Raw genomic sequence first — 22,071 nt, 5'->3', positions numbered from 1 at the left:
GTCCCAGTGTTTTCCCTTGGCACAAGGATGTGATGGGTTGCAGCTTTGCTGGTGAATGGTGGCCAAGCATTGCACTGCTGCTGACAGAGCAAATCCGTGTGACAATTAATAGTAAATCATTCACAGATTTGGGGTCTTGTCCCCTCTTTCTGGGAAGAGGCAAATCTTGTTTCGTCTTTCTGGGAAAAGACAAGTCTTGTCTTGTTCTGGGAAGGGACAAGCAGCAGACAGTCAGCACATCCCTCTGCTGCCAGTGCCCAGCAGCCAGTCCTTACTGGTTTGTGTGTCAGTGCAGTGTGAGGGGCAGGACATCCCTCACAGGGGATGGACAGGGGTGAGTGATCCCCTGGGAAGCTGCAGCAGGGATCAGGCAGGCATAGAGAGGCTGATGGTATCCATGCTGGAGGAAGTGTCTCTCCACAGTGTCTCCTGCACCTCCCATGGCTATGGAAGAGAGGATGGTTTCCCATGAGGGTGCAGAGGGACCTCCTGCCATTGGAGGTTTATTGTCTCTTTTGCTGTTTGATGGTGCCTCAGTTGTCCCGTTGGACCAAGGACAGGTGGAGGTTGGAGGAGGAGAGAAACCTTTGGAGAGGCCAGTAGCATTTGGAAATCCCAGAGTTTTGTTCTTGTGAAAGCTCTGATTTATTGGAGTTTATTCTAGTTTCGATCCATCAATGAAGGTAAGTTAAAGGTCATCAAGTCTAAAATGAGTTTACAATCAGTTCTTGGCAAGTCAGCATGTCCAGCGAGCCGAGGTATAGCCAGAACCTTTCCTCCCTGAGTGCTCCTGCTTGGCTTTGGCACTAGCACTGCATTACAAACCCTCCCACGTGATGGATACTGAAAATACTTCATTTATAATTTATTGCTTGCATGGTGAGAGTTCCAACGGGTCTGATGTGCCAGTGATCCAGGATTGGCACAGGGAGATGGATGCAGTGTGGTACCACATCGCTGATCCGGGATGGGCACAGGGAAGTCAACCTCAGCTCTGTGGGTAATAGAGGAAAAACCAGCCCTGAGAGCCAAGCCCTGCCACTAAACTGTAACTGCAACGTTTGGAGTCTCTTCCCTTCTCATCGCAGCAGCCTTGCTCAGATGGATGGGAGTGACCTTCAGGAATAGCTGTTCTAATGTTTATTTTATCAGGACCCAGCTCCGAAGCAGTGGAGCTGCTGGTTATTTTTACCCAGGCCCTGAGCAGCTGGAGGCCTGGCTCAGCAGAGCCCAGTTACAAACGCTCTAAAGAGGGGCCGTGCATCAATGCTGAGCTGAGGAATGTTCCTGACAGGGAAGGCAGCGCTGGTTCATGCCGTTAACTCCTTCAGGGTTCTTTGGGGCTCCATGTGCTCTTGGCACTGGTGTCTGGGGGGGTTGGTGCTGCCAGAGTTGGGGGCTGGTATGGCCCCCACCCCTTGCCCTGAATGCAGGTGAGAACCCCCATCCCTCTCCCTCCTGGAGCTCTTGCCCCATCCCTATGCCACAGCGTGGGTGCTCTGTCCCTTGGGAGAGCTGCTTGTGTAACTCCTTATCCTCCTGTGCCAGGCCCCACCTCTGTCCCCACTCTACCCCACCAGGGTCCCAGCCTCCAGCTGCCTTTTTGGGTTGTGTGGTTAAAGTTCCAAAGGATAAGGGGAGATGGACTGTGTGGATCTCCTCGGGGCTTTGAAAGGCTTTATTGGCCAAACAATCTGCTGCTGCACGTGTTGTGTCCACTCAAGTTCCATGCTGGGAGCAGGAGCTGGGGCTGGAGCTGGGATGGGTCCTTGGCCTCCCATGGGGGAAGCAGAGCCAGGGTTTGGGGAGTTCTGGCCATGAACCCCAACCTGGCATGGGGAAGCAACAGCTGTGTCTGGAGCACTGGACATGGAGATTTTACCTCATCTTAAACACAAAGGGAAGCTGGAGAACAGGCTGTCCTTGATGGGAAACACTCCCAGCTGCCCATCCAGCCTGAGTCACTGCCGGCATGGGAGGCACCACAATGTCAGGGTGACTGGGACCAGCCAGTGTGAGTGAGAGTCTCCTGTCCCACTGACTGGCCTGTGTGTCCCCTCTGCTGGGGCTGTGCTGACTGTGGGACCCTCAGTCAGACACCACCAGCTCTCTAATGGTTTTTGTGGTGTTTGTTTATAGGAGCAGGGAGGCTCCCACACTGTTTGTGGGGAGCATGTGGGAGGGCCATTCTGGCATGGAAAGTGTTTATCTTTAGCAGAGCCTTGACCCTGCTTCCAGGTGTGAGACAAATCCCCACTCTCTTCCCACATCCCTGTGCAGGATCCAGTTGCCCTTCACGTGCCCCAGCCTGGGGGGACAACCCTGCCCAGAGCCTGGGTGGCTTTGATTACTTTGATTACTGTTCTCTCTCCAGCTCTCTGAGCACAGTATGGAACCATTCCTGATAGGGCAGAAATTACCTCAGAAGGTGTCTTGGCTGTAGAGCACCCAGAGAACACCAGACCAGGCTGATTTGGTGCAGAGGGGGTGGCCAATGACTCCCCACCTGAGTGCTGGGCTGGGACAACTCGCCCCCCACTCACATGGATGCTGGGCAAGGAGTTGCTGGGTCCTGCTGTGTGGAGAGGAAGGGCAGGAAGACCCAGGTCGGGCTTTTAAAGTGAAAAATAAAGTTTTTATTTAGTGTTTGCATAGTTGATTTATATCAAGGTAAGGTCCCATCCCTCCCTGCAGTGTCTGCAGTGCCAGGATGGTTATCAAAGCTAATGCCTGGCTGTAGCCAAGCAGGTTATTTGCAGTATGTATTTATAGATTTGTTTTATAGGTATATGGTGCATAGACAGCTTTGTGCTCACAGTATAAAATCTCTCTCTATGGAGCTGCAGTCAGAGGATGGTGACAGCAGGGGCTGGAGGGGTCGTTCTGCTGCTGCCTCTATGGAAATGGGTTTTGTGGGCCGGGGCTGCCAGCACTGCACAGAGGAGGGGGCTGGCACGGGGGTCCTGGTGTGCCCAGTGCTGGGGACAGGCAGGACAGGGATGTTTCCACCCCACAGCAGTGAAGTGAGCAGCTGCCACAACAGCCCCCAGACCTCACCAGCCCCTTTATCCTGTCTGTGCTCCCGAGGAGGAGTGTGGCATCACTGCTGCCATGTCGGGGGCAGGCTGGGCTCTGGCTGTCACCCTTCTGGGACCACCTTGGGCTAAAGCGGGTGGGGGGCCAGCGAGGCAGGGTTTCTGCAGCTGGGGGGGCCATGGTAGCTGCTCACATGGGCTGGGGTGCGATGATGACGTTGCGGTAGCCCTTGACCCCCGTCAGCTGGTCGCTCTCAAAGTCCACCATCAGCTTCTGTAGCCCTGACAGCCGCGGCATCAGGTCCATCCGGAATTTGGCCTCTGCCTGCGGCTCCACCGGCTCCTCACTGTGGGAGGGCAGGGAGTTACTGTGGCCTGTCACCCTCAGAGCCCCTGGTCACCCTCCCTTGTCACCATGGTGCCGCAGGACAGTGCTGGGACTTGGGCAAGCAAGGACCTCTGTAGGGTGGCCGAACCCCTTCCCCAGCAAGGTGTAGGGTAGGGATACTCTGAGTCCACAGGGACCAGCATACCTGGCTCCTGCTGTGCCCCGTGACTGCCCTCCCTGGGGGCTCCACACACAGAAATCCACCCCCACACCCCTCCCAACATCCCAGCCAGGTGAAGGGGGAAAAGCTCTTACAGCTCCTTGAGCAACTGCCCCTCGGTGAGGCCGGTGCCCTCCACCACGAACACGCAGCCGTTCAGGGGCACTGTGAGGGGGTTCACCAGGCTGATCTCTGCCACCAGCTTCCGATTCTGCATTGGCTCTCCTAAAATCTGCAAGTAGGAGACATTGGACCCCAGGCACCACTGATCCTGGGAGCATGGTGCTCCCTCTGCCCTGGGGCGGAGGCAGAACCTTAAGGATGCAGGTTCCAGGGGATGCAGCCCTGCTCAGTGAAGCAGGACTTGCTGCCCAAGCCCCAGGGGTAACCCCCAGATGATCACAGCAGCTCATTCCCCTCAAACCTGCCTGGGATGGGACACTGGACCCTTACCCTGATCTTGATCGGTGGATTCTCAACATAAATGTCCCTGACAGCAACAATGATGTCACCAGTCTGGTGATCTTTCAGGAGAGCCACCACCTTGATGAGGTTGTCCTGGGTCAGTTTGTCCCTGTACTCTTCGTACAGGATGCTCAGGGGCACCCTCTTCTCTGGAAGGGGAAGCAGAGAGGGGTCAGCACCCATGGCATCTCCAGCCCAGAACCCACAGTCCTGCACTGACACCCAGCTGCTGCTGCCATGGTTTGGGCTCCCCAGGAGCTTCTCCAGGTGCAAGGACAGGGGATCTGGGATTCCTGCAGGGCTGGGGTTCCAATACTGAGTGCCAGAGGAGATGTTCAGGGTGTGGGGATGGGAAGGAGCCACGTCCTAGGGCAAGACTCCAGGGTCATGCCTGCAGCAGGAGTCTGGAGTGCCAGCCCTTGGCAGCCAGCGCGGGCACTGGGAGGCAGCCTGGCCCCTGGCAGCTGCCCTCACTCAGCCCTCAGCGTTGTTTATCTGAAAGTCCTTCAGGGATGGGGCTGTCCAGGGGGAAGGAGGCTGAAACCAAGCAGCTGCAGAACTGCCTGGAACAAGGAGCCCAGGGTGGCTGTGACCATGAGAAATGGAGCCTGACATTCATGAGGCAAGATTTGAATTGCTGTAGCATCAGCTGAGACTGTGGAGAGAGGAACAAGCCTGGCTTCCCACACTGGTACAAAGTGCTGGGGTGCCCTAAAGAATGCAGACTGGGAAGTCCTGGGATCTATATTCTGAGGCAGGAGCTGAGGGTAGAAGTTTCAGAAGCTCATAGCTAATGTTTCAGGAAAAATGGCGTTGGATTAACTTTTGCACAGGAATGTTAAGTACCCCAAAGGCCCCAGGGCTCCTCTAGCAGGGTGAGTTTGTGTCCCCACTCTCCCATCTAGCCCTGCAAAAGGCTCCAAGTACCTGCTGGTGTTTCTGCCAGCATGAACAGAGGCACATCCCTCTCCCCTCCATGGTGGCAAGAGCCAGCACATTCCTCATTCCTGTAAAGCAGCTGAACACCTGGCAGAGCGCCGAGCGTTGCGTTTGCAAGAGGGCTGGTGAGAGCAGGGCTTGGCGTAGAGTAAACATTTGGCTGTTCCAGGACAGCAGATGAGTGGCCTTTCCAAACCCTGAAGGGTCTCTGCAAGCTCACGTAAACCCAAACTCGTGTTTAACGACCAGATGGTGATGTTCATGTGTGACAAGGGCGAGGGAGGTTCGGGAGCCATGCAGCCCACCCAAGGAGCCACTGAGAGCTTCAGCCTTGCTGGCCAGGAAACTCAGTGCTTCTCACTTTATCCAGCCTGGGACCACGCACTCAGAGCTGAGCTGGGCCAGTTCCACCCTCCCTGGTGTGGGAAGATCCCACCAGAGAGCCCAGCCTGGCCCAAAGACCGAGGGAAAGCAGGAGGGATGCAGAGAAGTGCCACAGAGCGCCTGGGGCGCCTAGGGATGGCAACCTGGGTGTACCCAGCTCACTCCCTTTGCATAACAGCTGCAGCAGCAGTGGCTTGTCCAGCTCCAAATGCATTTCTAGCTTCTGCCTGAGCAATTTTCTCATCCTCTCACAAAGATTGTGATTGTCACAAACCCACAGCGGTAGTTAGGTAAGGAGGATGCCCCGAAGTGACATTGTCTACGGAGCAGCTGCACACAGACTGACCTGACCCCAGCCCTGGTGAAGCATCTCCTTCACCATCACTGGGTCTCTTACCTTCCCTGGGCTCAATGTCGATGTCGACTGGGTCTGTGAGGCCGCACTGGGGCCCGAGGGTGCCGTTGTGGCTGGTGACACGGGCGCACAGCGTCACCCTGCAGACACGCTCCTCGTCTGTGTTGTTGTTGACGACGGCAAAGACATCGAAGTCGCTGCCCTTGTTTGCACCCTCTGACACCTTGATCCTGAGGTGCAGCCCCTCATCATCCTCCCCGATGGACTTCTTCTGATGCTCTGCCTTCTCAAACACTGCCCGCTCCTCCTCAGACCCTGCCGTGCACAAAATTCCTGTGATTCCCTGGAGTGGGGGGAGGGCCTGGTCTGGGCTGTTCTGCCCTGAGCCCTGGAGCCCTCCTGCTGCAGTTGTTTCCCAGCAGCAACATCCATCCCTGGACATCTCTGCCCCTGAAACGCCCCATACCCTCCGGGTATTTGTAGTTGTGGGTGATGTCCTCCCGGCTGTCCCTGCCTACGCTCTTGGTGCTGATGTTCTTCCCCACATCTGAGGATCGGATGCTCTGCTTCTGCATCCCATCGCCCTGCACCACCCAGTACACCACGTCGGCGTTCACCTCCGCGAAGATGAAGGGGATGTCGTACTTGAGCAGCATGTCGCCCTCTTTGATGGCTTTGACGGGGGCTGGCCCGCAGCAGTAAACTCCTGCACGGAGCAGAGCCACTGTCACCACTCCAGGGTTCAGCCACGAGGGGTGGCTGTGGTGGGGCGACCCAGCCGTGTCAGGGTGTGAGGTGGATGGAGCTGCCGTGTGGAGCACGTTGTACCTTCGCTCTTCTCCTGAGGCGTGGGGTCCAGCACCTGCCACCCATCATAGCCAGCTGCCAGGTCTGGGCGGGCCATCCACGACTCCACCCAGCAGTGGAAGTTCCTGCAAGGGAAACCAGCATGTAGAAGTCTGAGCCTCCCCCAGCACCTGCCAGGCTCTGGGGAAGGGGCAGAAGCAGCCCAGGGCTGGGCAGGCCAGGTCCTGCTCACCAGATCTTGTCCCAGGAGTACCTCTCCTGCTCCCCCTTCTCGTTGATGTAGCGGTCGATGGTCAGGTTGGCGTTTGTGTCGTGGGCTGAGTTGTAGTTGGTCACCACCCGGCTGGGGATTCCCAGGCACCGCATGACTGCGGGGAGCAGGGCAGGGTGAGATGGGGACCCAGGTCTGCACTGCTCCCATCCCACAGAGCCCCAGGGCCGCACAGCTCCTGTCCCGTGGAGCTCCAGGTTTGAACAGCTCCTGCCTTTCCCTTTGCCTGTGAAAGGGGTGCCTGGGGACTGATCCCCAGGAGCAGCCACGGTGCACAGGCAAGCTGGGTGGCACCTGGCTCTGACAGCCTGACAGGTTTGATATCGCAGCAAAAAAAGGCACAAAAAGCATCTGTGAGAGCTTTGGAGGTAGAGTGTGGGCAGCCGTGCTGAACCCCGGATTTCATCTCCCAGCTGTCTTTTACTGTGCAGGGAGCTCCCCGGGGAGCAGGGAGGTAGTTACAGCGCTTCAAAGGAAGGCTATAAACCTCTGCAAGTCACTGAAAATCCACTTTAGTTTTCTGCTATTTCTCTCCTCTAAAAAGGGTCTCGTCTGTCTGTGACACATCAATGCTCTCACAGGCAGCGTTGTTCTTGGGGCGATGCTGCATGAGCATATGTGAGTGTTTCCCAGCAGCAGTAAGTCTGGAATTGTTCTCTTCTTTTTTCCCAGTCTGATTGCCCTGGTGGACACAACATTATTTTGATCTTAGTGGATTCGTGACTTTATTGTAAACTTGGCCTTAAAGCCACTTCCCTCATCCCAGCCTGCCTCAGTTCCTCCCTCGCTGCCTGGCTGGGAAGGCAGTGCTGATTGAAAAACCAGAGCCCTTTTCTATCATTTTTTTCCCTCTATTTCCTGACAAACTAGAGTAATAGAAAGCTAATTGCAAAGGAATCCTTGCAGGCTGATTGCAGCTCTTCCCTCTGGATGCAGCACTGGGAGTGGATGGAGGGTGGGGGGAGATGGGGAGACCAAAGGCATCTGCTCTCACCAGTGCAAGCCACAGCAGCAAAGACCCAGCACTGGCCGTACTTGACTGGCTGGCACCCAAACTTCTTCCACCTCTTGAGAATATCCACACTCCCAATCCAGGCCATGGGGCTCATCCCATCCTCGTAGCGGTCGTCCCACCGCCCAAACAGCACCCCTCGGTCCTCATCATTACAGTTCACCTGTGGCAGGAGAAGAGGGAAGGATGGAGGGGCAGGAACAGGCTGGGGAGGGAGGGAAAGAGTCTTTGCCCCATTCACATTAGCTATCACCCACATTAATATTCTGTATCCACACAAGAGCTCACTGGGATGCGGGTGGACATGGTGCTAATTAGGGATGAATTTTAGAAACACATCCTCCTGCCTGGGAATTTGGGAGTGATTATCCCAAAGCTGCTCCTGGAATGGTCTATGCCCATCCCTGCTATTTGTTTCCTCTAAAAAAGCTCTTGTACCAACAGGAGCAGCAGCAGGGAAAGGATGGAGGGGAGAGAGCAAACACCCCAGAGAAGGACAACGGTGTAACTGTGGGGGGTGGCAGATGTTGGCTGCCACAGCTGTAGCTGGGGGGTGTTTGCACCCCAGGGAATGTGGGGTGCTGGGGACACCCTGCTGCACTCACCATGGCGCTCACCACCCTGCCAATGTACACGGGGTCATTGCGGCGGGAGCAATCCCGGTTCTGATCCCGCAGGTGTTTGGGGTTTATGTCCAGCATGTTGAGGCAGATGGCCAAGATGTCATCCTCGAACTGGCAGAGAGCAGGGAGAAAATGTTGTGTGAGGTCCCCACAGGGGCTCTGCCCTCCCTCTCTGGCTCGCTGTGATGTCCCTGCCAGCAGAACTGCTGGGTACAGGGGGTCACACCTCCTCAGGGTCCCCTCCCCAGCCAGCATCCGCTGAGTGACGTCCCCACTGTCCCCACTCAGCCTGTGAAGCCTGTGGGTGACCTCCTGCCTTCGTACTGAGGCTGGGTCTGGTTTCCTGCCACCGCACAGGGGTCAGGGCATGGACCAGACCTCTGGGAAAATCTACTTCCCATCACAGCTGAGTCACAGCCCTTCCTTGAATTGAGGCGCGGATCCTGTGGAGGTCATGGGCACCCCCACTGCTGTGGGCCCCCAGCCCTTTGCTCAGGGAGCTCGGCTGAACCCTGTGCCCCGGGGGTGCAGCTCGGGTGTGAGCACTGCCTTATCGGCACCCCTGGCACAGCGCCCAGGAATGTGTTATCAGGCTCCTGGCACAGCAGGGCCACCCAGATTAGGGACACATGGCCATGGGGCCCCCAGGAGCCATGGAGGAACGCTCCCCTTGCTTTGCCGTGCTTTGAAGTCAGCACATTCCCTCTTGGAAACGAGATTCCGGTTTCCTTGACCCATGGCTGAACTCCAAGGTGCTGACAGCGTTGGGGTGCATGTTTGTGAGGGGCACACACATGGCACCAGTCCCTGTGTCCTGCAGCACCACAGCTACACAGCCTGGGTCAGCCAGGGGTCCCAAGAGTCCTTGCCCACTCACCTGGCCAAAGTTCCAGGGGATGGAGAAGATGTAATCGCAGGTGCCCTGGTAGATAAGCCCGTGCTGGGACAGGACGTACTCGTGTCGCTCATTCTCGTCACGCAAGAAAACCGTGTCCTCTGTGGGGACAACAAGTGATGGGGACAGGGCTCTGCCCTGCACAACCAGCTTCCTGACCCCCTCCCTTTGGATGGATCCAGTGGGAAATGAGGCACCAGGGGCTGGGACTGCTCATGCCTTAAACAGCTGCTGAGGAATTTCAGCCCAGGTTGATTTAAACCGATGGGAAAATTTCAGCGGGTTTGCAGTTTGCTTTTCATTCTTTCTCATGTCTTTGTCTTTCCTCCCTTTCATTTAATGGAGATGGATCTCTTCTCAGGAGGGGAGACCTCCCTGGGGGTGCAGTGAGCAGTGGGAGTGGGTGTGCTGGCTCAGCACAGCCAAAGCCATTTCACTCACAGCAACTACTGGTGTTGAAATCAACATTTACTGGAAATGTTTGCAGAAGGAAACCCCACACATCCACCCCCAGTGCTCAGCACAGCCATGGTTGAGCAGAGCTTCCTATGGTCTCTTATCTCTGCAGATCCAGAGTGGGATGTTTGAGATCCCGGAAACCAGCCGGTCCAGGAGCAGGGGAAGGACATGGAGAGATGAAAATTCCAGGGCTGTTGAACCTTACAGCACCAAATTGAACCTCCCCTCTGGGTCTGGCTGCCCAAATTTCACCAGGACAGTGATATCAATGTCACTGAGTCCACAGTTGGGTGCCTGTGTGAGGATGGGTGAGAATGGGCCTGGTGGGGGCAATTAGGGACAACTGGAGGCAATTAGGGACATTTAGAGGCTTTTCCCCTGTCCCCTGCCTGGCCAGGAGCTGGTGCCAGGGACTGCTCAGGGCTTCACACCAGCACCAGAGTGGTGAGCTCCCATGGGCACAGCCTGGACAGGCCATTGGGTGTCTGGGGTGGTGGCAAAGGGGCTGTGTGTGTTGTAGGGTGGGGATGGTGCTCTTGGCCCTGACCTACTGCAGGGATTATGTGGAGATGGAAGCGAAGTGAGGCTTTCTGCTTAAACCTGCATTCAGACCAGGGCTTGGGACACCTGGGATCAGCACTGGGATGAGACCTGGGGGGGAGGTCCTGGGGGGCATCTTGTGTTAGCCTGAGCCTTGGAATCCCTGGACTCAGAGAGGTGAAAGCCTCACCTGGGTGCCAGGGGTTGAAGAGCAGGACGAAGTCCCCGATTTGGTAGCTGGAGCCCTGGTAATCAGTGCAGGCCTCCAGGGTCATGCTGTAGCGGCCGATGCGAGCGTTGGGTGGGGAGCAGAGTGAGACAGACAGGGACTCCCCGTCCTGCTGCTGGATCACGGCGCTCCAGCACGATTCCTCTGGGCAGTCAGTCAGGACAAAGTGGGAGCTGGTTCCTGATGTCTCACTGGGGCAGGGCCCTGGAAAGAAGGGGTAGGTCAGTTCTCCCAGAGCTCCAGAGCCCCTGGGAGCCCCAGGCCATGGAGGCTGCACCAAGGGACCTGCTCCAAACCCCCCTGCCCTGCGGGAGCTGCCCGGATCTTGGCTGTCACAGTCTGGGAACATTCACCATGTAGCTGTCAGGTACTGAGGGCACAGGGTAGCCCAGCTGAAGGGAGCTCAGACACGTCTCTCACTGTTCGGGAAGGGACAGGCTCGCCCTGTGGGGACCAGCAGAGCATAGGGGTGCTTGCCTGGTGCTCCTCCAGGGCCAGGTCTCCGTTCTCAGATGCACCCACTCTTACCTCTCCTCCGAGCAGCGCTGCTGAGCCCCTGCACCCACGGCACGGGGCTGGCAGAGCCCGGCCATGAGCCCCAGACCCATCACCGGCTGCCCCAGTCCGTGTGTGCAGCCCCAGGCGTTGCTGCAAACACCCACCCCAGGGTTAGGGATGACCTCAGTGGCCAAAGCGCCGAGCCTGGGACAGTGTGATCCTTGCTGGCCCCTGCAAGCCGCAGCCACGGCCAAGCCACCTGCAGCGAGCCAGCTCCAGAGGGGCTCCGGGAGCGGTGCCGCCCAGCCCGGCCCCGCGGCTCCCTGGCCGTGCCGTGCCGGGCCGGCAGCCGAGGCAGCGGTGCCACTGCTGTCCCCTCTCCCCGCCGGAGCACAGCCCCGGCTGGTTCCCCGCCAGCCCTCGCCCACAGGCCAGTCACCAAAAATACTCGTGAACTCATGGAAGTGACACAGTTTCTCCTCTCGGAGAGGCTGGGCTGAGTTCACCGCGTCCCTTGGGCAAGAGCCAGCCCGGAGATGCTGTAGGCTGGGCAGAACGAGAGCCTGCCTCCTCCTCCTCCTCCTCCTCCTCCACAGCCCACAACATCCCCCTGGACTCCGGCACCCGACCGGGGCTCTGACAACACGGCTACTGCAAAAACACAGCTCTATTTTCACTCTATTCTTCCTTCCCTCTTTCTTGTGGGAGGCGGCACATGGCCTCGGTGTCCATCCACCCCAGGACGGAGGGACAGGTCCGGCAGTCCTTGCCTTGCCAGGTCCGGCCCCAGTGAGGAATGTGCTGGGGTCGCAGCTGGTGGGGTGGCACTGCCACGTGTTTCTGCCAGCACCAGAGCACCTTTGCCCTCTTTCTGCAACGCTGGGGCTGGGCTGCAGCTCAGAGGAGCCTCAGCCAGCCTGTGCCTTGGCCTGGGAGGCTGTGCCTGTGGCTACTTCCCCTGCAAAACCAGCCCGGGACTTTCCTGGCCAGGAAAGCCCATGGGGCTGCTAGGGCACCGAGGGAGCTGCTGGTTTAGGGTGAAGCTGGGACATGCTGGGTTTTGTTTTGTCACCAGAGCTTTTGGGATGGAAAAAGGAGATTATTACTCTGCGAGGAAACTTGGGTGCAGTTTTACTTTGAATTCTGGCCGGGTTGACTCAGCATGGTGCTTCAGCCCCAAAATAACTCCTGCCTGAGAAATAGTTTCCTCTCCCTTTGCTGTGAGCTGGCGGGACCGAGCCCCTGCCCGGCGGCTGCTCCCAGCCCTGGTTGTGAGAGCAGCAGCCCAGCCCTGGCCCGGCCCGAGGGGCTGTGCTGGGGGGGGCTCTGTGGGAGCATTTCCTTTCTCCAGTGTTTGGGTTTCCTGAGCAAACCCCACTCCAGGGATGTCTGAGAGGCAGCAGGGCTGGTGCAAAGCCCATCAGCAGAAATGCTGTGATACCTCTGGCTGAAAATTTCACTGTGCTGGTGTTTCTCAGAGGGGCAGGAGGGCTGGGCAGGATCCTGGCCACAGCCAAGGTACTTGCTGGTAAGCTGGCAGCTCTAGCATGTCCTTAGTCTGATTCAGCCCTGGGAGGAAGATGAGGGGAAGGAGGTGATGATGCTGGTGGCTTTTGGTTTTATTTCTTCTCTTCTGCTTTCATTGAGTTCCTACTGTTTTTTCTTGTTGTGATATAAAAGCTGTGCAGAGCACCAGCCTCAGCCGGGTGCGGAACAAGGGCTGTGTGACATGGGGCAGGTGCTGTGGCACAGCCCCCCTGGGAGCACAGGTGAGCCCCTGAGCAGGGGCAGAGGGTGGTGACACCTCCATAGCCCTCTCTCAAGACACAAAAGCAGCGACACTCACCCGTCTCCACGTTGAAGGAGAGTTTATCCACGCCCTCCTCGTAGCCGCGGCCCGAGAAGCGCAGGGTGATGGTGAAGGGCTGTCCCCGGCGCACCACCAGCCGCTCACAGCCCATGTCCGCCGTGCGGTGCTCCTGCCCATTGCGGTCACACTGCAGGTCCCACGTCTCCAGCACCAGATCTGCAAAGGCAGTGGCAGGTACAGCTCTGGGACCCCGAGGCTCGGGAAGGAGGGGTGGCTGCAACCCATCCCGAGCCCTGGGTTGGGACCTTGGTGAGGGGTCTGAGCCTCCCCCACCCACACTGCCCGGTGCTCAGGAGGGCACAGTGACCGTGCCAGACTCTGAGCATCCTTCCAGGAGCACTCTGAGGGCTCCCACTGTGTGCTGTGAGAGGGGCACAGCTTTGGCAGTCAAGCTCACAGTGAGTTTTTGCCCTCCTGATCCAGCTCTACGCTGTGCCGTGGAGCTGCCTCCGTGGTATCACATGTGCTGCCAGAGCTGTGCCAGGGCTGTCTCACAGCACCTGGCACTGGAGCAAAGCCCAGAGCTCGGCTCTGCTCTCAGGGGACCTTCCACAGGAGGAGCTGTCAGTGTGCCCCCACCCCAAGCGTGTGCTGCTGAGTGAGCCCAGCAATGTCCAGGATGTTCCTGTGCCTCAGCCGGGCCTCCAGCAGCTTCACTGTGCTGTGGCTACTGACAAATTGGTGAGAGCAAGTGTAAATTTGGTGGCAAAGGGTGTCTGATGCCCCAGACATATGCAGGCTGCTCTGCTCTGCTCGCAGCCCAGGCAGGGCTGTGTGCCAGCAACCACGTCCCTGCCACCCTGGGCACTGTGCTGGAGCGATGAGACATCGTTCATCATCACTTGAGGCCACTGGTCCCTGACTGCTCTGCAGTGACGTATTAATCACCAGAATAAGCAAAAGCATTCTGTGCAGGAGAGCACACAGCAAGCTCAGTGCCAGCGAGGGACTGGGTAGATCTGTCCCATGCCATGGCTCTCCTTGGCCATGCCCTTCCCAGTACCAGCTCTGGTGGCCACCAAGCCCTCCTTGGACCAGTACCAAACGGAAAAAGCAGCCCAGGAGCTCACTGTTGCCAGAGCTAAATGAAAACACTGCTCCTGGCTCTCTGGACAAGGTGACTCTGCAGTATGGGCTCAGTGGAGGGCAGTGTCACTGTCCCCACCACAATGTGAGAGCTGCTTGAACTAAGGTCCATACCTAAGGGCAGTTCCCCACAGCCAGTCCATGGGAACTGAGAAGTGCAGACAGAGCACAGACAAGCCCTTTCCCTCCCTGCCTCCCCTTCTGTGAGCAGCACAGCCCTGTGCTACGGAACACTGACTGTACAAGTGGAATCTCATAGCTGACATGGAGCCAAACTTGGCAACAATAGAGAGAACAGGATCCTGCTCAGAGAACAGGATCAGGGTTCCTCCTAGTTCCAGTCTCCCTGGGGTTCTCATCCTCAGCAAAGCACAGGTGTCTCTATCCAAACCAGTGGTGCCAAGAGATGGGTGGGAAGGGGGCTGCGGTGCTGCAAGTGGTAGCAGTGTTAAGCTGTGCCAGGGGAAACTTAGGCTGGACATTAGGAAAAATTTCTTCACAGAAAGAGTGATTGGGCTTTAGAATGGGCTGCCCAGGGAGATGGTGGAGTCACTGTCCCTGGAGGTATTTAAAAAAAGATTGGATGTGGCACTTAGTGCCAGGGTCTAGTTGATAAGGTGGCCTTAGGTCATAGGTTGAACTTGATGCTCTCAAAGGTCTTTTCCAACCTAGTTAATTCTGTGACTCTCTGTGGCTCAGCTATGTGTCTGTGTGAGTGTGTGACCCGAGAGACCTGTGTTGGTATTGCTACAGCAGTGCTGGGAGCCAGGACAGCCTGCGGCACTGGCACAGCGGAGCAGTGATGCCGTCTCACCCAGAGGGCTGTGTGCCCGTGGGAACCACACAGACCCGTTTCCTGGGACTTTGGGGGCAGCTGTGCGGGAGGTGGGGGTGTCTCCACCCTGAAGAGCCAAGCACGCAGCATTCCCGAAGCCCAGAAGCTCTTTTTCTGCCTAAGCCTCCTGAAGTCCCCTCGCCCTGTCAGGACGTGGGCACAGGCTCCCGGCCCAGCTGTCCACCCTCCTCTACCGGGAAAGCTTTAAATAGCACCAAACTTCATTCTACGGTACTGGCGACAGCCGGGCCCGAGCGGAGTCGGGAGGGAGGGAGGGAAGAGCCTCAGACTTCCCCAGACCGGCGTGTTCCCCGCACGGAGCCCGCTAGGCTCGTTACCGCCGTCCCGCGTTAGTCCTTCCCGCTGCCACCGCCCGTGGGCGAGCAGAGAGCGCTGCGGGGGCACCGGGGCGGGGCTGCGGCCGCTCGGGGCTTCCCACGGCCGGACCGAGCCCGGCACCTGCGGCTTCTCTCCGCGCTCCTACCTTCGGCCATGGTCCGCGCTGGGCGCTGCGGGTGCGCGTCCCGGTACCGGTACCTGTCCCGCTGCCGCCGGTGCTGCCGCCGCTGCGCGTCCCGGTACCGGTACCTGTCCCGCTGCCGCTGCCGCTGCCGCCGCTGCGCGTCCCGGTACCGGTACCTGTCCCGCTGCCGCCGGTGCTGCCGCCGCTGCTGCGCGTCCCGGTACCGGTACCTGTCCCGCTGCCGCTGCCGCTGCCGCCGCTGCGCGTCCCGGTACCGGTACCTGTCCCGCTGCCGCCGGTGCTGCCGCCGCTGCTGCGCGTCCCGGTACCGGTACCTGTCCCGCTGCCGCCGGTGCTGCGCGTCCCGGTACCGGTACCTGTCCCGCTGCCGCCGGTGCTGCCGCCGCTGCGCGTCCCGGTACCGGTACCTGTCCCGCTGCTGCCGGTGCTGCGCGTCCCGGTACCGGTACCTGTCCCGCTCCGGCTGGCGGTGCCGATATCGCTCCTTGTCGCGGTCCGGATGCCGGGGGAGCTGCCCCTCACCACCCGCTGTCCGGCCCCACCGCCCGTCCCATTTATCCCGCCCGCCCCCCGCGCACCCCCCGCCCCCCGCGGCTGGGCCGGCGGAGAGAAGAAAGGGAAAACAAAGTTTCCAGGAAACGGGCGGTTTTAGGTCCCACCTATTGAAAATAACCACCCACCAAAAAAAAAAAAAAAAACCCAACAAAAAAAAACCCAAACCAAAACAAAAACCAAAAAAGAAAAAAAAAAAAAGAAAGGAAAAGCAGCAGGTCCCGGAGCCCCCCGCCTTGGCCCCACCGGAGTCTCCCGGGACCCCACAGCCCACGGGTAGGAGATGGCCCCGCTGCCGATCAAGAGGAGGGGAGAACAAGGGGGCGGAGAGGGGCTGCGCGGCTTCCAGCGACGTGCCAGGACTCGAGACTCTTTTCTCCTTATAAAGTTCTCTCCCTTCCTCTGGCTGTGTCCCCATCCTGGCCAGTCCTGGTGGGATGCGCTTTTCGGGAATTTCATCCCCTTCCCGTAGCTGCATCCCTGAGATGGAGTCCAGAGGGAAAATGTGCTGAAAATTTTGCTGCTGGACAGCAGATGTGTTGAAATCAGCTCTGTGTTGGAATTGCTCTGGGATGTGGTAGTGTGCACATAGCAGTGACCACCACATTTCCTAGAAATCCCTGCCCCACACACTGACTATCCCTCTCCTGCCTTGGGGTCTTGCCATTGGTACCACCCGGGTCTGCCTGGCCTCTCCTGGCCCTCCCCGTGTGTCCTAAGGGTTACCTGACACACTAGAGACCACCTGTCAGGGACAGAGGGCTGACACCCCACATCTTCATGTGCTCTTGGGGTTTGGGAGTGCATCAGTACCTTAACAATAGCAAGGCTTGTTATGAACAAAGTCTTGAGAAGTTTCTGGAATAACTTTGTTCAGTTACTGGTTTTCCTTCATCTGAGTTAAGCTGCCCAGGACCAGGACCAGGACCCAGGATGGGGAGGTTCCTGGTGGAGCCCTGAATTGACCCTCCTCATCTGGCCCTTGGATGGATGCAGGATGCTGCAGCCTGGGCACTGGGAACCCTCCTCAGCCTGACAGGTCCCCTCCTGCTCCCCCAAAACCCCTCAGCCCCTACCCCTCCCAGGTCTGGTGACTGGTGCATCACTCCAAGGGGTTTTGTGGGACCTTGTGTAAGATTGTTGGGATCATCACCTGCTGCACTCAGGGTCACCCCTGTGCCCTGGCAAAGCCCCACTGTCCTGGTGTGCCCCACTGCCCAGGTGTGTGGAGCAGCTGGATCAGAGGTCCTGGTCAGGGGCCCCCAGCTGCCCCACTCAGGCACGTCAGGGCACTGCCCTGGGAGGGTCTGCAGTGAGCTGGGCTCCTCCTCCAGCTCTGCAAAGGGATTTTTGGTACTGACAGAGTTGGTAAGGTCTAAGCATGCCAAGGGCAGAGAGCAGGAGCCCCATGTGTGTCCTGCTCTGGGGGCACAGGGCTGGTTTTACAGACACACTGCCCCAATGCAGCCGTGGCTGGGAGCGTCCCATCCTCCATCACCTTCCTTAAGGGAGGTGGGGAGGGATGTGGGAGGAGAACCAGCAAATCCTTGCTGAGAGAAAGCTTGGGACAGCTGGTTTTAATAGAAACAATTCATGTACTACTCTATCATGTATTTGTATGGGCTGGGGATGTGCAGGGGATGTGGGGGACCTTTGCCAAGTGCCCAACCGGTGCCTGCAGGGCCCTCCTCACCACAGCAGTGACATCTCACCACAGAAAGATCTGTACAGGAACAGCATGACAACTGCTGTCCTGTCACTGTGCCACTCTCATGCTGGGGTCTTGCTCTCCTGGCTCAGATTTGAGAACAGACACCGAAAATGACACCCTCTTCCTCTTCCCAGACCCCTTGGTCCTTGTGGGCAGCACTGGGTCGAGTTGTTCCCATGGATGCAGGGAGGGATCAGTGGGGGTGAGGTCTGCTCCTCTCTCTGAGTGTCAGAGGAATTGCTGTCCACTGCCAGGCTGCTGTGATGCCTGGGGAGGGCTGGTGGCCATGGGAGCTCACAGCTGGTGTCAGCTGCCCCGAGCTGGCCTTGCACCCAAGGCTGCTTCCTGGGCACAGCAACCTCTGCCACCGGCGCTGACAAGTGCCAGTCTGGGTTTGTGCTGCAGGGCTCAGCTCTGCCTGCACAAGCCTCCTCTTCCTCCTGTGTGTGAACTCTGGATGCACTCTGCAGTGGAGGTGCACGCTCGGGATGTGTTGTTTGCTTGAGTTAATGTGTGACAAACAGAAAAGCACTGCTGGCAGTGGAGGAATTGGAAACGGCCATTTCTCACTGGGCTTGGAAGCATGAGCGGTTTGTTGCCATGAGGGGTGTAGGGGTGTGTGGGGTGTGTGGGACTGGGCAAGCTGGGGTGTCTGGTGCTGGGCAGGCTGTTGGGATTACCTTCAGTCTGGTTTCCTGGCCAAGCACAGAGCAGGAACGACTGACAGTACCTGTCCCTGCTCTGGCACCTCGGGCAGAAGTGGCATCAGACAAGTGCCTGGCTGCCCCTGGGGCTGTCTCCCAGGACTGTCCCTCAGGGGCTATCCAGGAAGCTCTGGGCATGGTCCCAGCACCTCACCAAGAGGAAACCTCCCTTGTTTCCAGCTTTAGTGCCCGCTTCACTCACCACCTTGTATCGCGGAGGCATCTGTCATTCCAGGCACTGGAAAATGCCGCCCATGCTAAGCCAGCCACACTGCTGCTGTTATTTTTACTCTCCTTACTAAGACAAGGTTGCATTAAGAGGGTGTTTGCACTGCTGAAGCCCAGAATAACTCCTCATTTGCTCAAGGTGTTCTGTGCAGGACGGCGACTTTCCTCGCCCCCGCCCCGCCCCTGGAGCTGCTTCAAAGCGTTCCGGTCCCTGCAGCGCCGGTCCCTGCGATGTCCCGCACAGACAGAGCCGCTCTTTGCTCTGCTGGGTGTGTGCAGCCCCTCCAGCGCCCGCACATCCTGACTCAGTTCCTTGTGCAGGCAGATAAACAACCCGTGAAAAGGGGCAGTGTCTGCTCTGAGTCGCCCTGTAAAGTCGTCAACCGACTTGAGGAGCTCTGCCCATCTCCTGCGGTGCCTCCCGTCCCGAGTATTCCCCGAACTCAGCCCCCAGCCGAGCCGCTGCTCCTGCAGCCCCCCGAAGCCGGGGCACCTGTGTGCTCCTCGGTGGGGAGCCCGGCACCATCCGGGGTGAGGGTCTGTGACTTGAGGACAAAGCGCTTTATGCCCGTGACCAGCGGGGAGCTCTGTGTGCGCATCCTGGCACAAAAAACGCAGCAACTGCCCCTCTCGCACCTCTGATCTGTGAGCGTGGGAAAGAACTTCCCGAGGCTGGGATGGAAGAGCTGAGCTGCTCCAGACGTGCTCGGCAGAGCCGAGGGGCTCGGCAGGGTCCATCAGGGCACGGAGGCTGGGGCGAGGGAGGATGGGGCTGGTGACCGCATCCCGCTCGGTTTGGGGCTCTGGTTGCCACAGGCGGCTCTGGCGCTGGGCCAGCGGCTGGGCAAGACGGGCTCAGCGCAGCGCGGGGCTCCCGAGCTGCTGGGCTTTAGAGCCGGCATAAAGCGGGGCTTGTTCCCAGCTGTGGGCGGCTGCCTGCCGGGCCAAGCACTGCACACTTTCCTTTGGGAGGAGAAGCGGCTTTTTGAGGAGAAGCGGCTTGTTTTTGCACCTGGTCCCCGGGCAGGCGTGGTGCGCCCCGGTGTCCCCCGGAGCTGCGGCTCACGGGGCCGGGGATGTGCCGTGGGGTCGGTCGCAGTCCGCGGCTCTGGCTCCCAGCTCACGGCACAGGCTGAGCCAGAGGCTGTTCCCGAAAAATGTGGAGCCTGAACGACCCTGGAAGGATCGGCCAGCAGCTGATAACCAGCTTCTCTTGGGAGTCCTGGTGCAAGGCCCCCCTCCCGCTTCCAGGGGGGGATCGGGAGGAATTCATTATGTAACTTTGTTTTTAGGCAGAGTCTGTATCTTTATTTAAAAGAAATGAGAGAAAAACCCCTCTCTAAAGTCTGCATTTATTGGGTCTGCAAGCACAGTGAGGGCAGGAAAGCTGGGGGATTCCCTGGCAAGGCTCCCGAGCAAGCCCCTGGGAGGTGGGTCCTGTGTTGGACAGCAGCAGTGCATGCAGGGGCCATGGATTGTCCAGCTGTGTCAAACCTTTCCTTGCTGGTGGCCCCAGGATGGCCACAATGCCAGTCCCACTGTGGCAGGGTCCCACAGCACTTGAGAGTGGGCTGCAGTGCTGCAGGATGGGCTCTCATCCCCTGCCAGGATAGTCATGAGCCAAACACAATGTTTTGCAAACTGATCTGGCTGTACCTGGTGCAAACTGAATTCCATCCTCTGCCTGTCATTTCCCAGCAGTTTGTTGGACCCCCTCCAGCCCTCCCTCCCCAGGGCACCTGTTCCCCCAGGGCGCTGCTTCCCGGTAATCCCTCACCACCTGAGACAATGGCTTGCAGGCTCCAACGGGTCTGCGGGAGGAAACAGGAAGGGTCTGTGCTCCCCAGTTGGTCCATAGGGTGCTTGTGCTCCTCAGTGAGTTCACATGTCCAAATTTAATGCCTGAAGCTGGGTGGTTCCCCCAGGGCTAACACATGAGCTGTGTGTGTCCCCCATGCAGGTCACCTGTGCCCGACTGTCCTGTCATCATCTCCCCAGGGTGGGAATCCGCAGGAGCGAGCACTGCCAAAAGCGTTTTCCACCCATCCCTCGGGATACAGCACAGCTGGGAGTTTGGAAAGCAGCTGGGTTGGCCTTTCCCTGGCCAGCTCAGATCAGATTGAGTTATGTCCAGCCCTTGGAGGTCTATCCTTTGGCGTTACCCTTCACCCTTCCTGTTTTCCTCTGGTATCACTGGTTTCTTTGGTTTTCTGTTTCTTACTGCTATCCTGCAGCTCCCCAGAGCATCAGAAACCCCAGCTCAGTGACAGGCAAGACCTCCATTTGCTCTGCCAGAGATAATTCATTGGAGATAATGAAGCTTCTCTGGGATACTTCTTCTTGCAGCCACGTCCCAAAGCCAGGACTGAACTGGTGTCCTTGTCCCACAGCTCAGCTCCCTCTTGCACCCAGAGCTGCCTCTGTGTTTACCTGCTGAAACCAGACCCACTGCCCTGGCTGTCACCCAGGAGGACAAATCCAGGCAAGACAGTGTTCCTATTGTGGCACGGACCAAACCCCCAACTTGTGCTTCTGAACTCTCATGGCTGTTTGTGACTGTGCCCCAGTTCCAGGGGATTCCAGGGCAGGAATGGGCCTGTGGTGGTTCTGCTGGCACCAGAGCTGCTGGGGAGCCCATCTGGGGGGGGCTCTGAATCTTTCCACATGCTGTTGTCATTGCATCTCTGCCTTGCCACCTATTTCCCACACTTCCTCCTTGACTGGGACAGGGCACAGCTGTGGCAGTGGCTGGGAGTGTGGGAGCCCCAGTGCAGCTTGCTCTTCCTCTTCTTTTTTTTTCCTCTTCCCTCTGTCTTGTCACAATTGAACACAGCGACCATCCAGCCCCTGCTAGGGCAGAGCTTGATGGGAATCTGGTGGTGAGGAGGAGGATGAAGAGTCCAGTCAGAGCTTCCTGCTCTGTGCCAGCCCATGTACTGTCAGCTGTGCTGGAGCAGGGCTCAGGAACCACAGGGGGAATGGCTGACCCAGGAACTGCCATGGGGAAGAGAAGGTCATTCCCTGGAGCTGGGATCTGTGCCTGATCCATGGGCCCTCCACTTCTCTGAGCTGGTTTTGTTGTCTCCTGTATCCAACATTATAGACCTTTTTTCCTTTGGAAAAAAGTATTTCCTGGGATCTTGTGGGAGCTTTTCTCCAAGGCTGGAGGATGGTCTGCACCCTCCAGACCACTGCCAGATCCTGACCAGACCACACTGCTGGATCCTTGCCAGCCCCTGACAAATGATTTTGCCATTTCACGAGGGAAAGGAGACATTGATTAACTCCTGTACTTGCCTTTCTGGAAAGGTTATGGCTTAATTGGTCAAACTTGGGAGTAATAAATCATGTGCTAAAGGATCAGCAGAGATAAGAAAATTTTTGCAGAATGTTGCAAAACACTTTTTGGTAGGAGGGAAGGAGGGATCTGGGTATGCCCACCCAGCTGTGGGGGCTGTCAGCTCTTCAGTGCCCAGGACTCTTCCAGGGAAACGATTCACCCTCCAGACAGGCTGGAAATTCCCTTTTCTGTTATCAGTTA

The 22,071-nt window shown here is 58.0% G+C and overlaps 1 protein-coding gene across 6 annotated transcripts; it reads right to left on the bottom strand.

Moving 5' to 3' along the window:
• Positions 1–2,613: 2,613 nt before the first annotated feature.
• On the bottom strand, positions 2,614–16,163 carry TGM2 (transglutaminase 2). Of its 6 annotated transcripts, none has more exons than XM_086853193.1 (14): positions 15,785–16,163; positions 15,336–15,439; positions 12,907–13,086; positions 10,524–10,766; positions 9,317–9,435; positions 8,422–8,550; positions 7,799–7,979; positions 6,766–6,901; positions 6,555–6,658; positions 6,193–6,432; positions 5,769–6,041; positions 4,037–4,197; positions 3,679–3,815; positions 2,614–3,382 (listed from the first exon to the last, which is right to left on the bottom strand). In XM_086853193.1, the coding sequence occupies exons 2-14, from the start codon at positions 15,343–15,345 to the stop codon at positions 3,226–3,228; spliced, it is 2,070 nt and encodes a 689-aa protein (XP_086709319.1). In that variant the 5' UTR covers positions 15,346–15,439; positions 15,785–16,163; the 3' UTR covers positions 2,614–3,225. The 6 variants fall into 6 exon arrangements, with proteins under 6 accessions (XP_086709319.1, XP_086709320.1, XP_086709321.1 ...); XM_086853194.1 differs by having other exon boundaries at positions 15,336–15,595; positions 15,785–15,859; XM_086853195.1 differs by lacking the exon at positions 15,785–16,163 and adding an exon at positions 15,596–15,736 and having other exon boundaries at positions 15,336–15,447.
• Between the last annotated feature and the right edge of the window lie 5,908 nt (positions 16,164–22,071).

The sequence above is a fragment of the Cyanistes caeruleus genome, chromosome 16, assembly GCF_971803275.1.
Source record: "Cyanistes caeruleus chromosome 16, bCyaCae1.hap1.1, whole genome shotgun sequence".
In the NCBI taxonomy this organism is placed as follows: domain Eukaryota; kingdom Metazoa; phylum Chordata; class Aves; order Passeriformes; family Paridae; genus Cyanistes; species Cyanistes caeruleus.
Note: the sequence above shows the minus strand (reverse complement) of the source record. Positions and strands in the feature narration are given on the sequence as shown.

Excerpts from the sequence above, each read along its gene's own strand:
- TGM2 (XM_086853193.1), bottom strand. Across the intron at positions 10,767-12,906 it reads CTCCTTCAACGTGGAGACGG|GGCCCTGCCCCAGTGAGACA; the intron begins GTGAGTGTCGCT and ends CCTTCTTTCCAG. Across the intron at positions 6,042-6,192 it reads CAACTACAAATACCCGGAGG|GGTCTGAGGAGGAGCGGGCA; the intron begins GTATGGGGCGTT and ends TGTGCACGGCAG.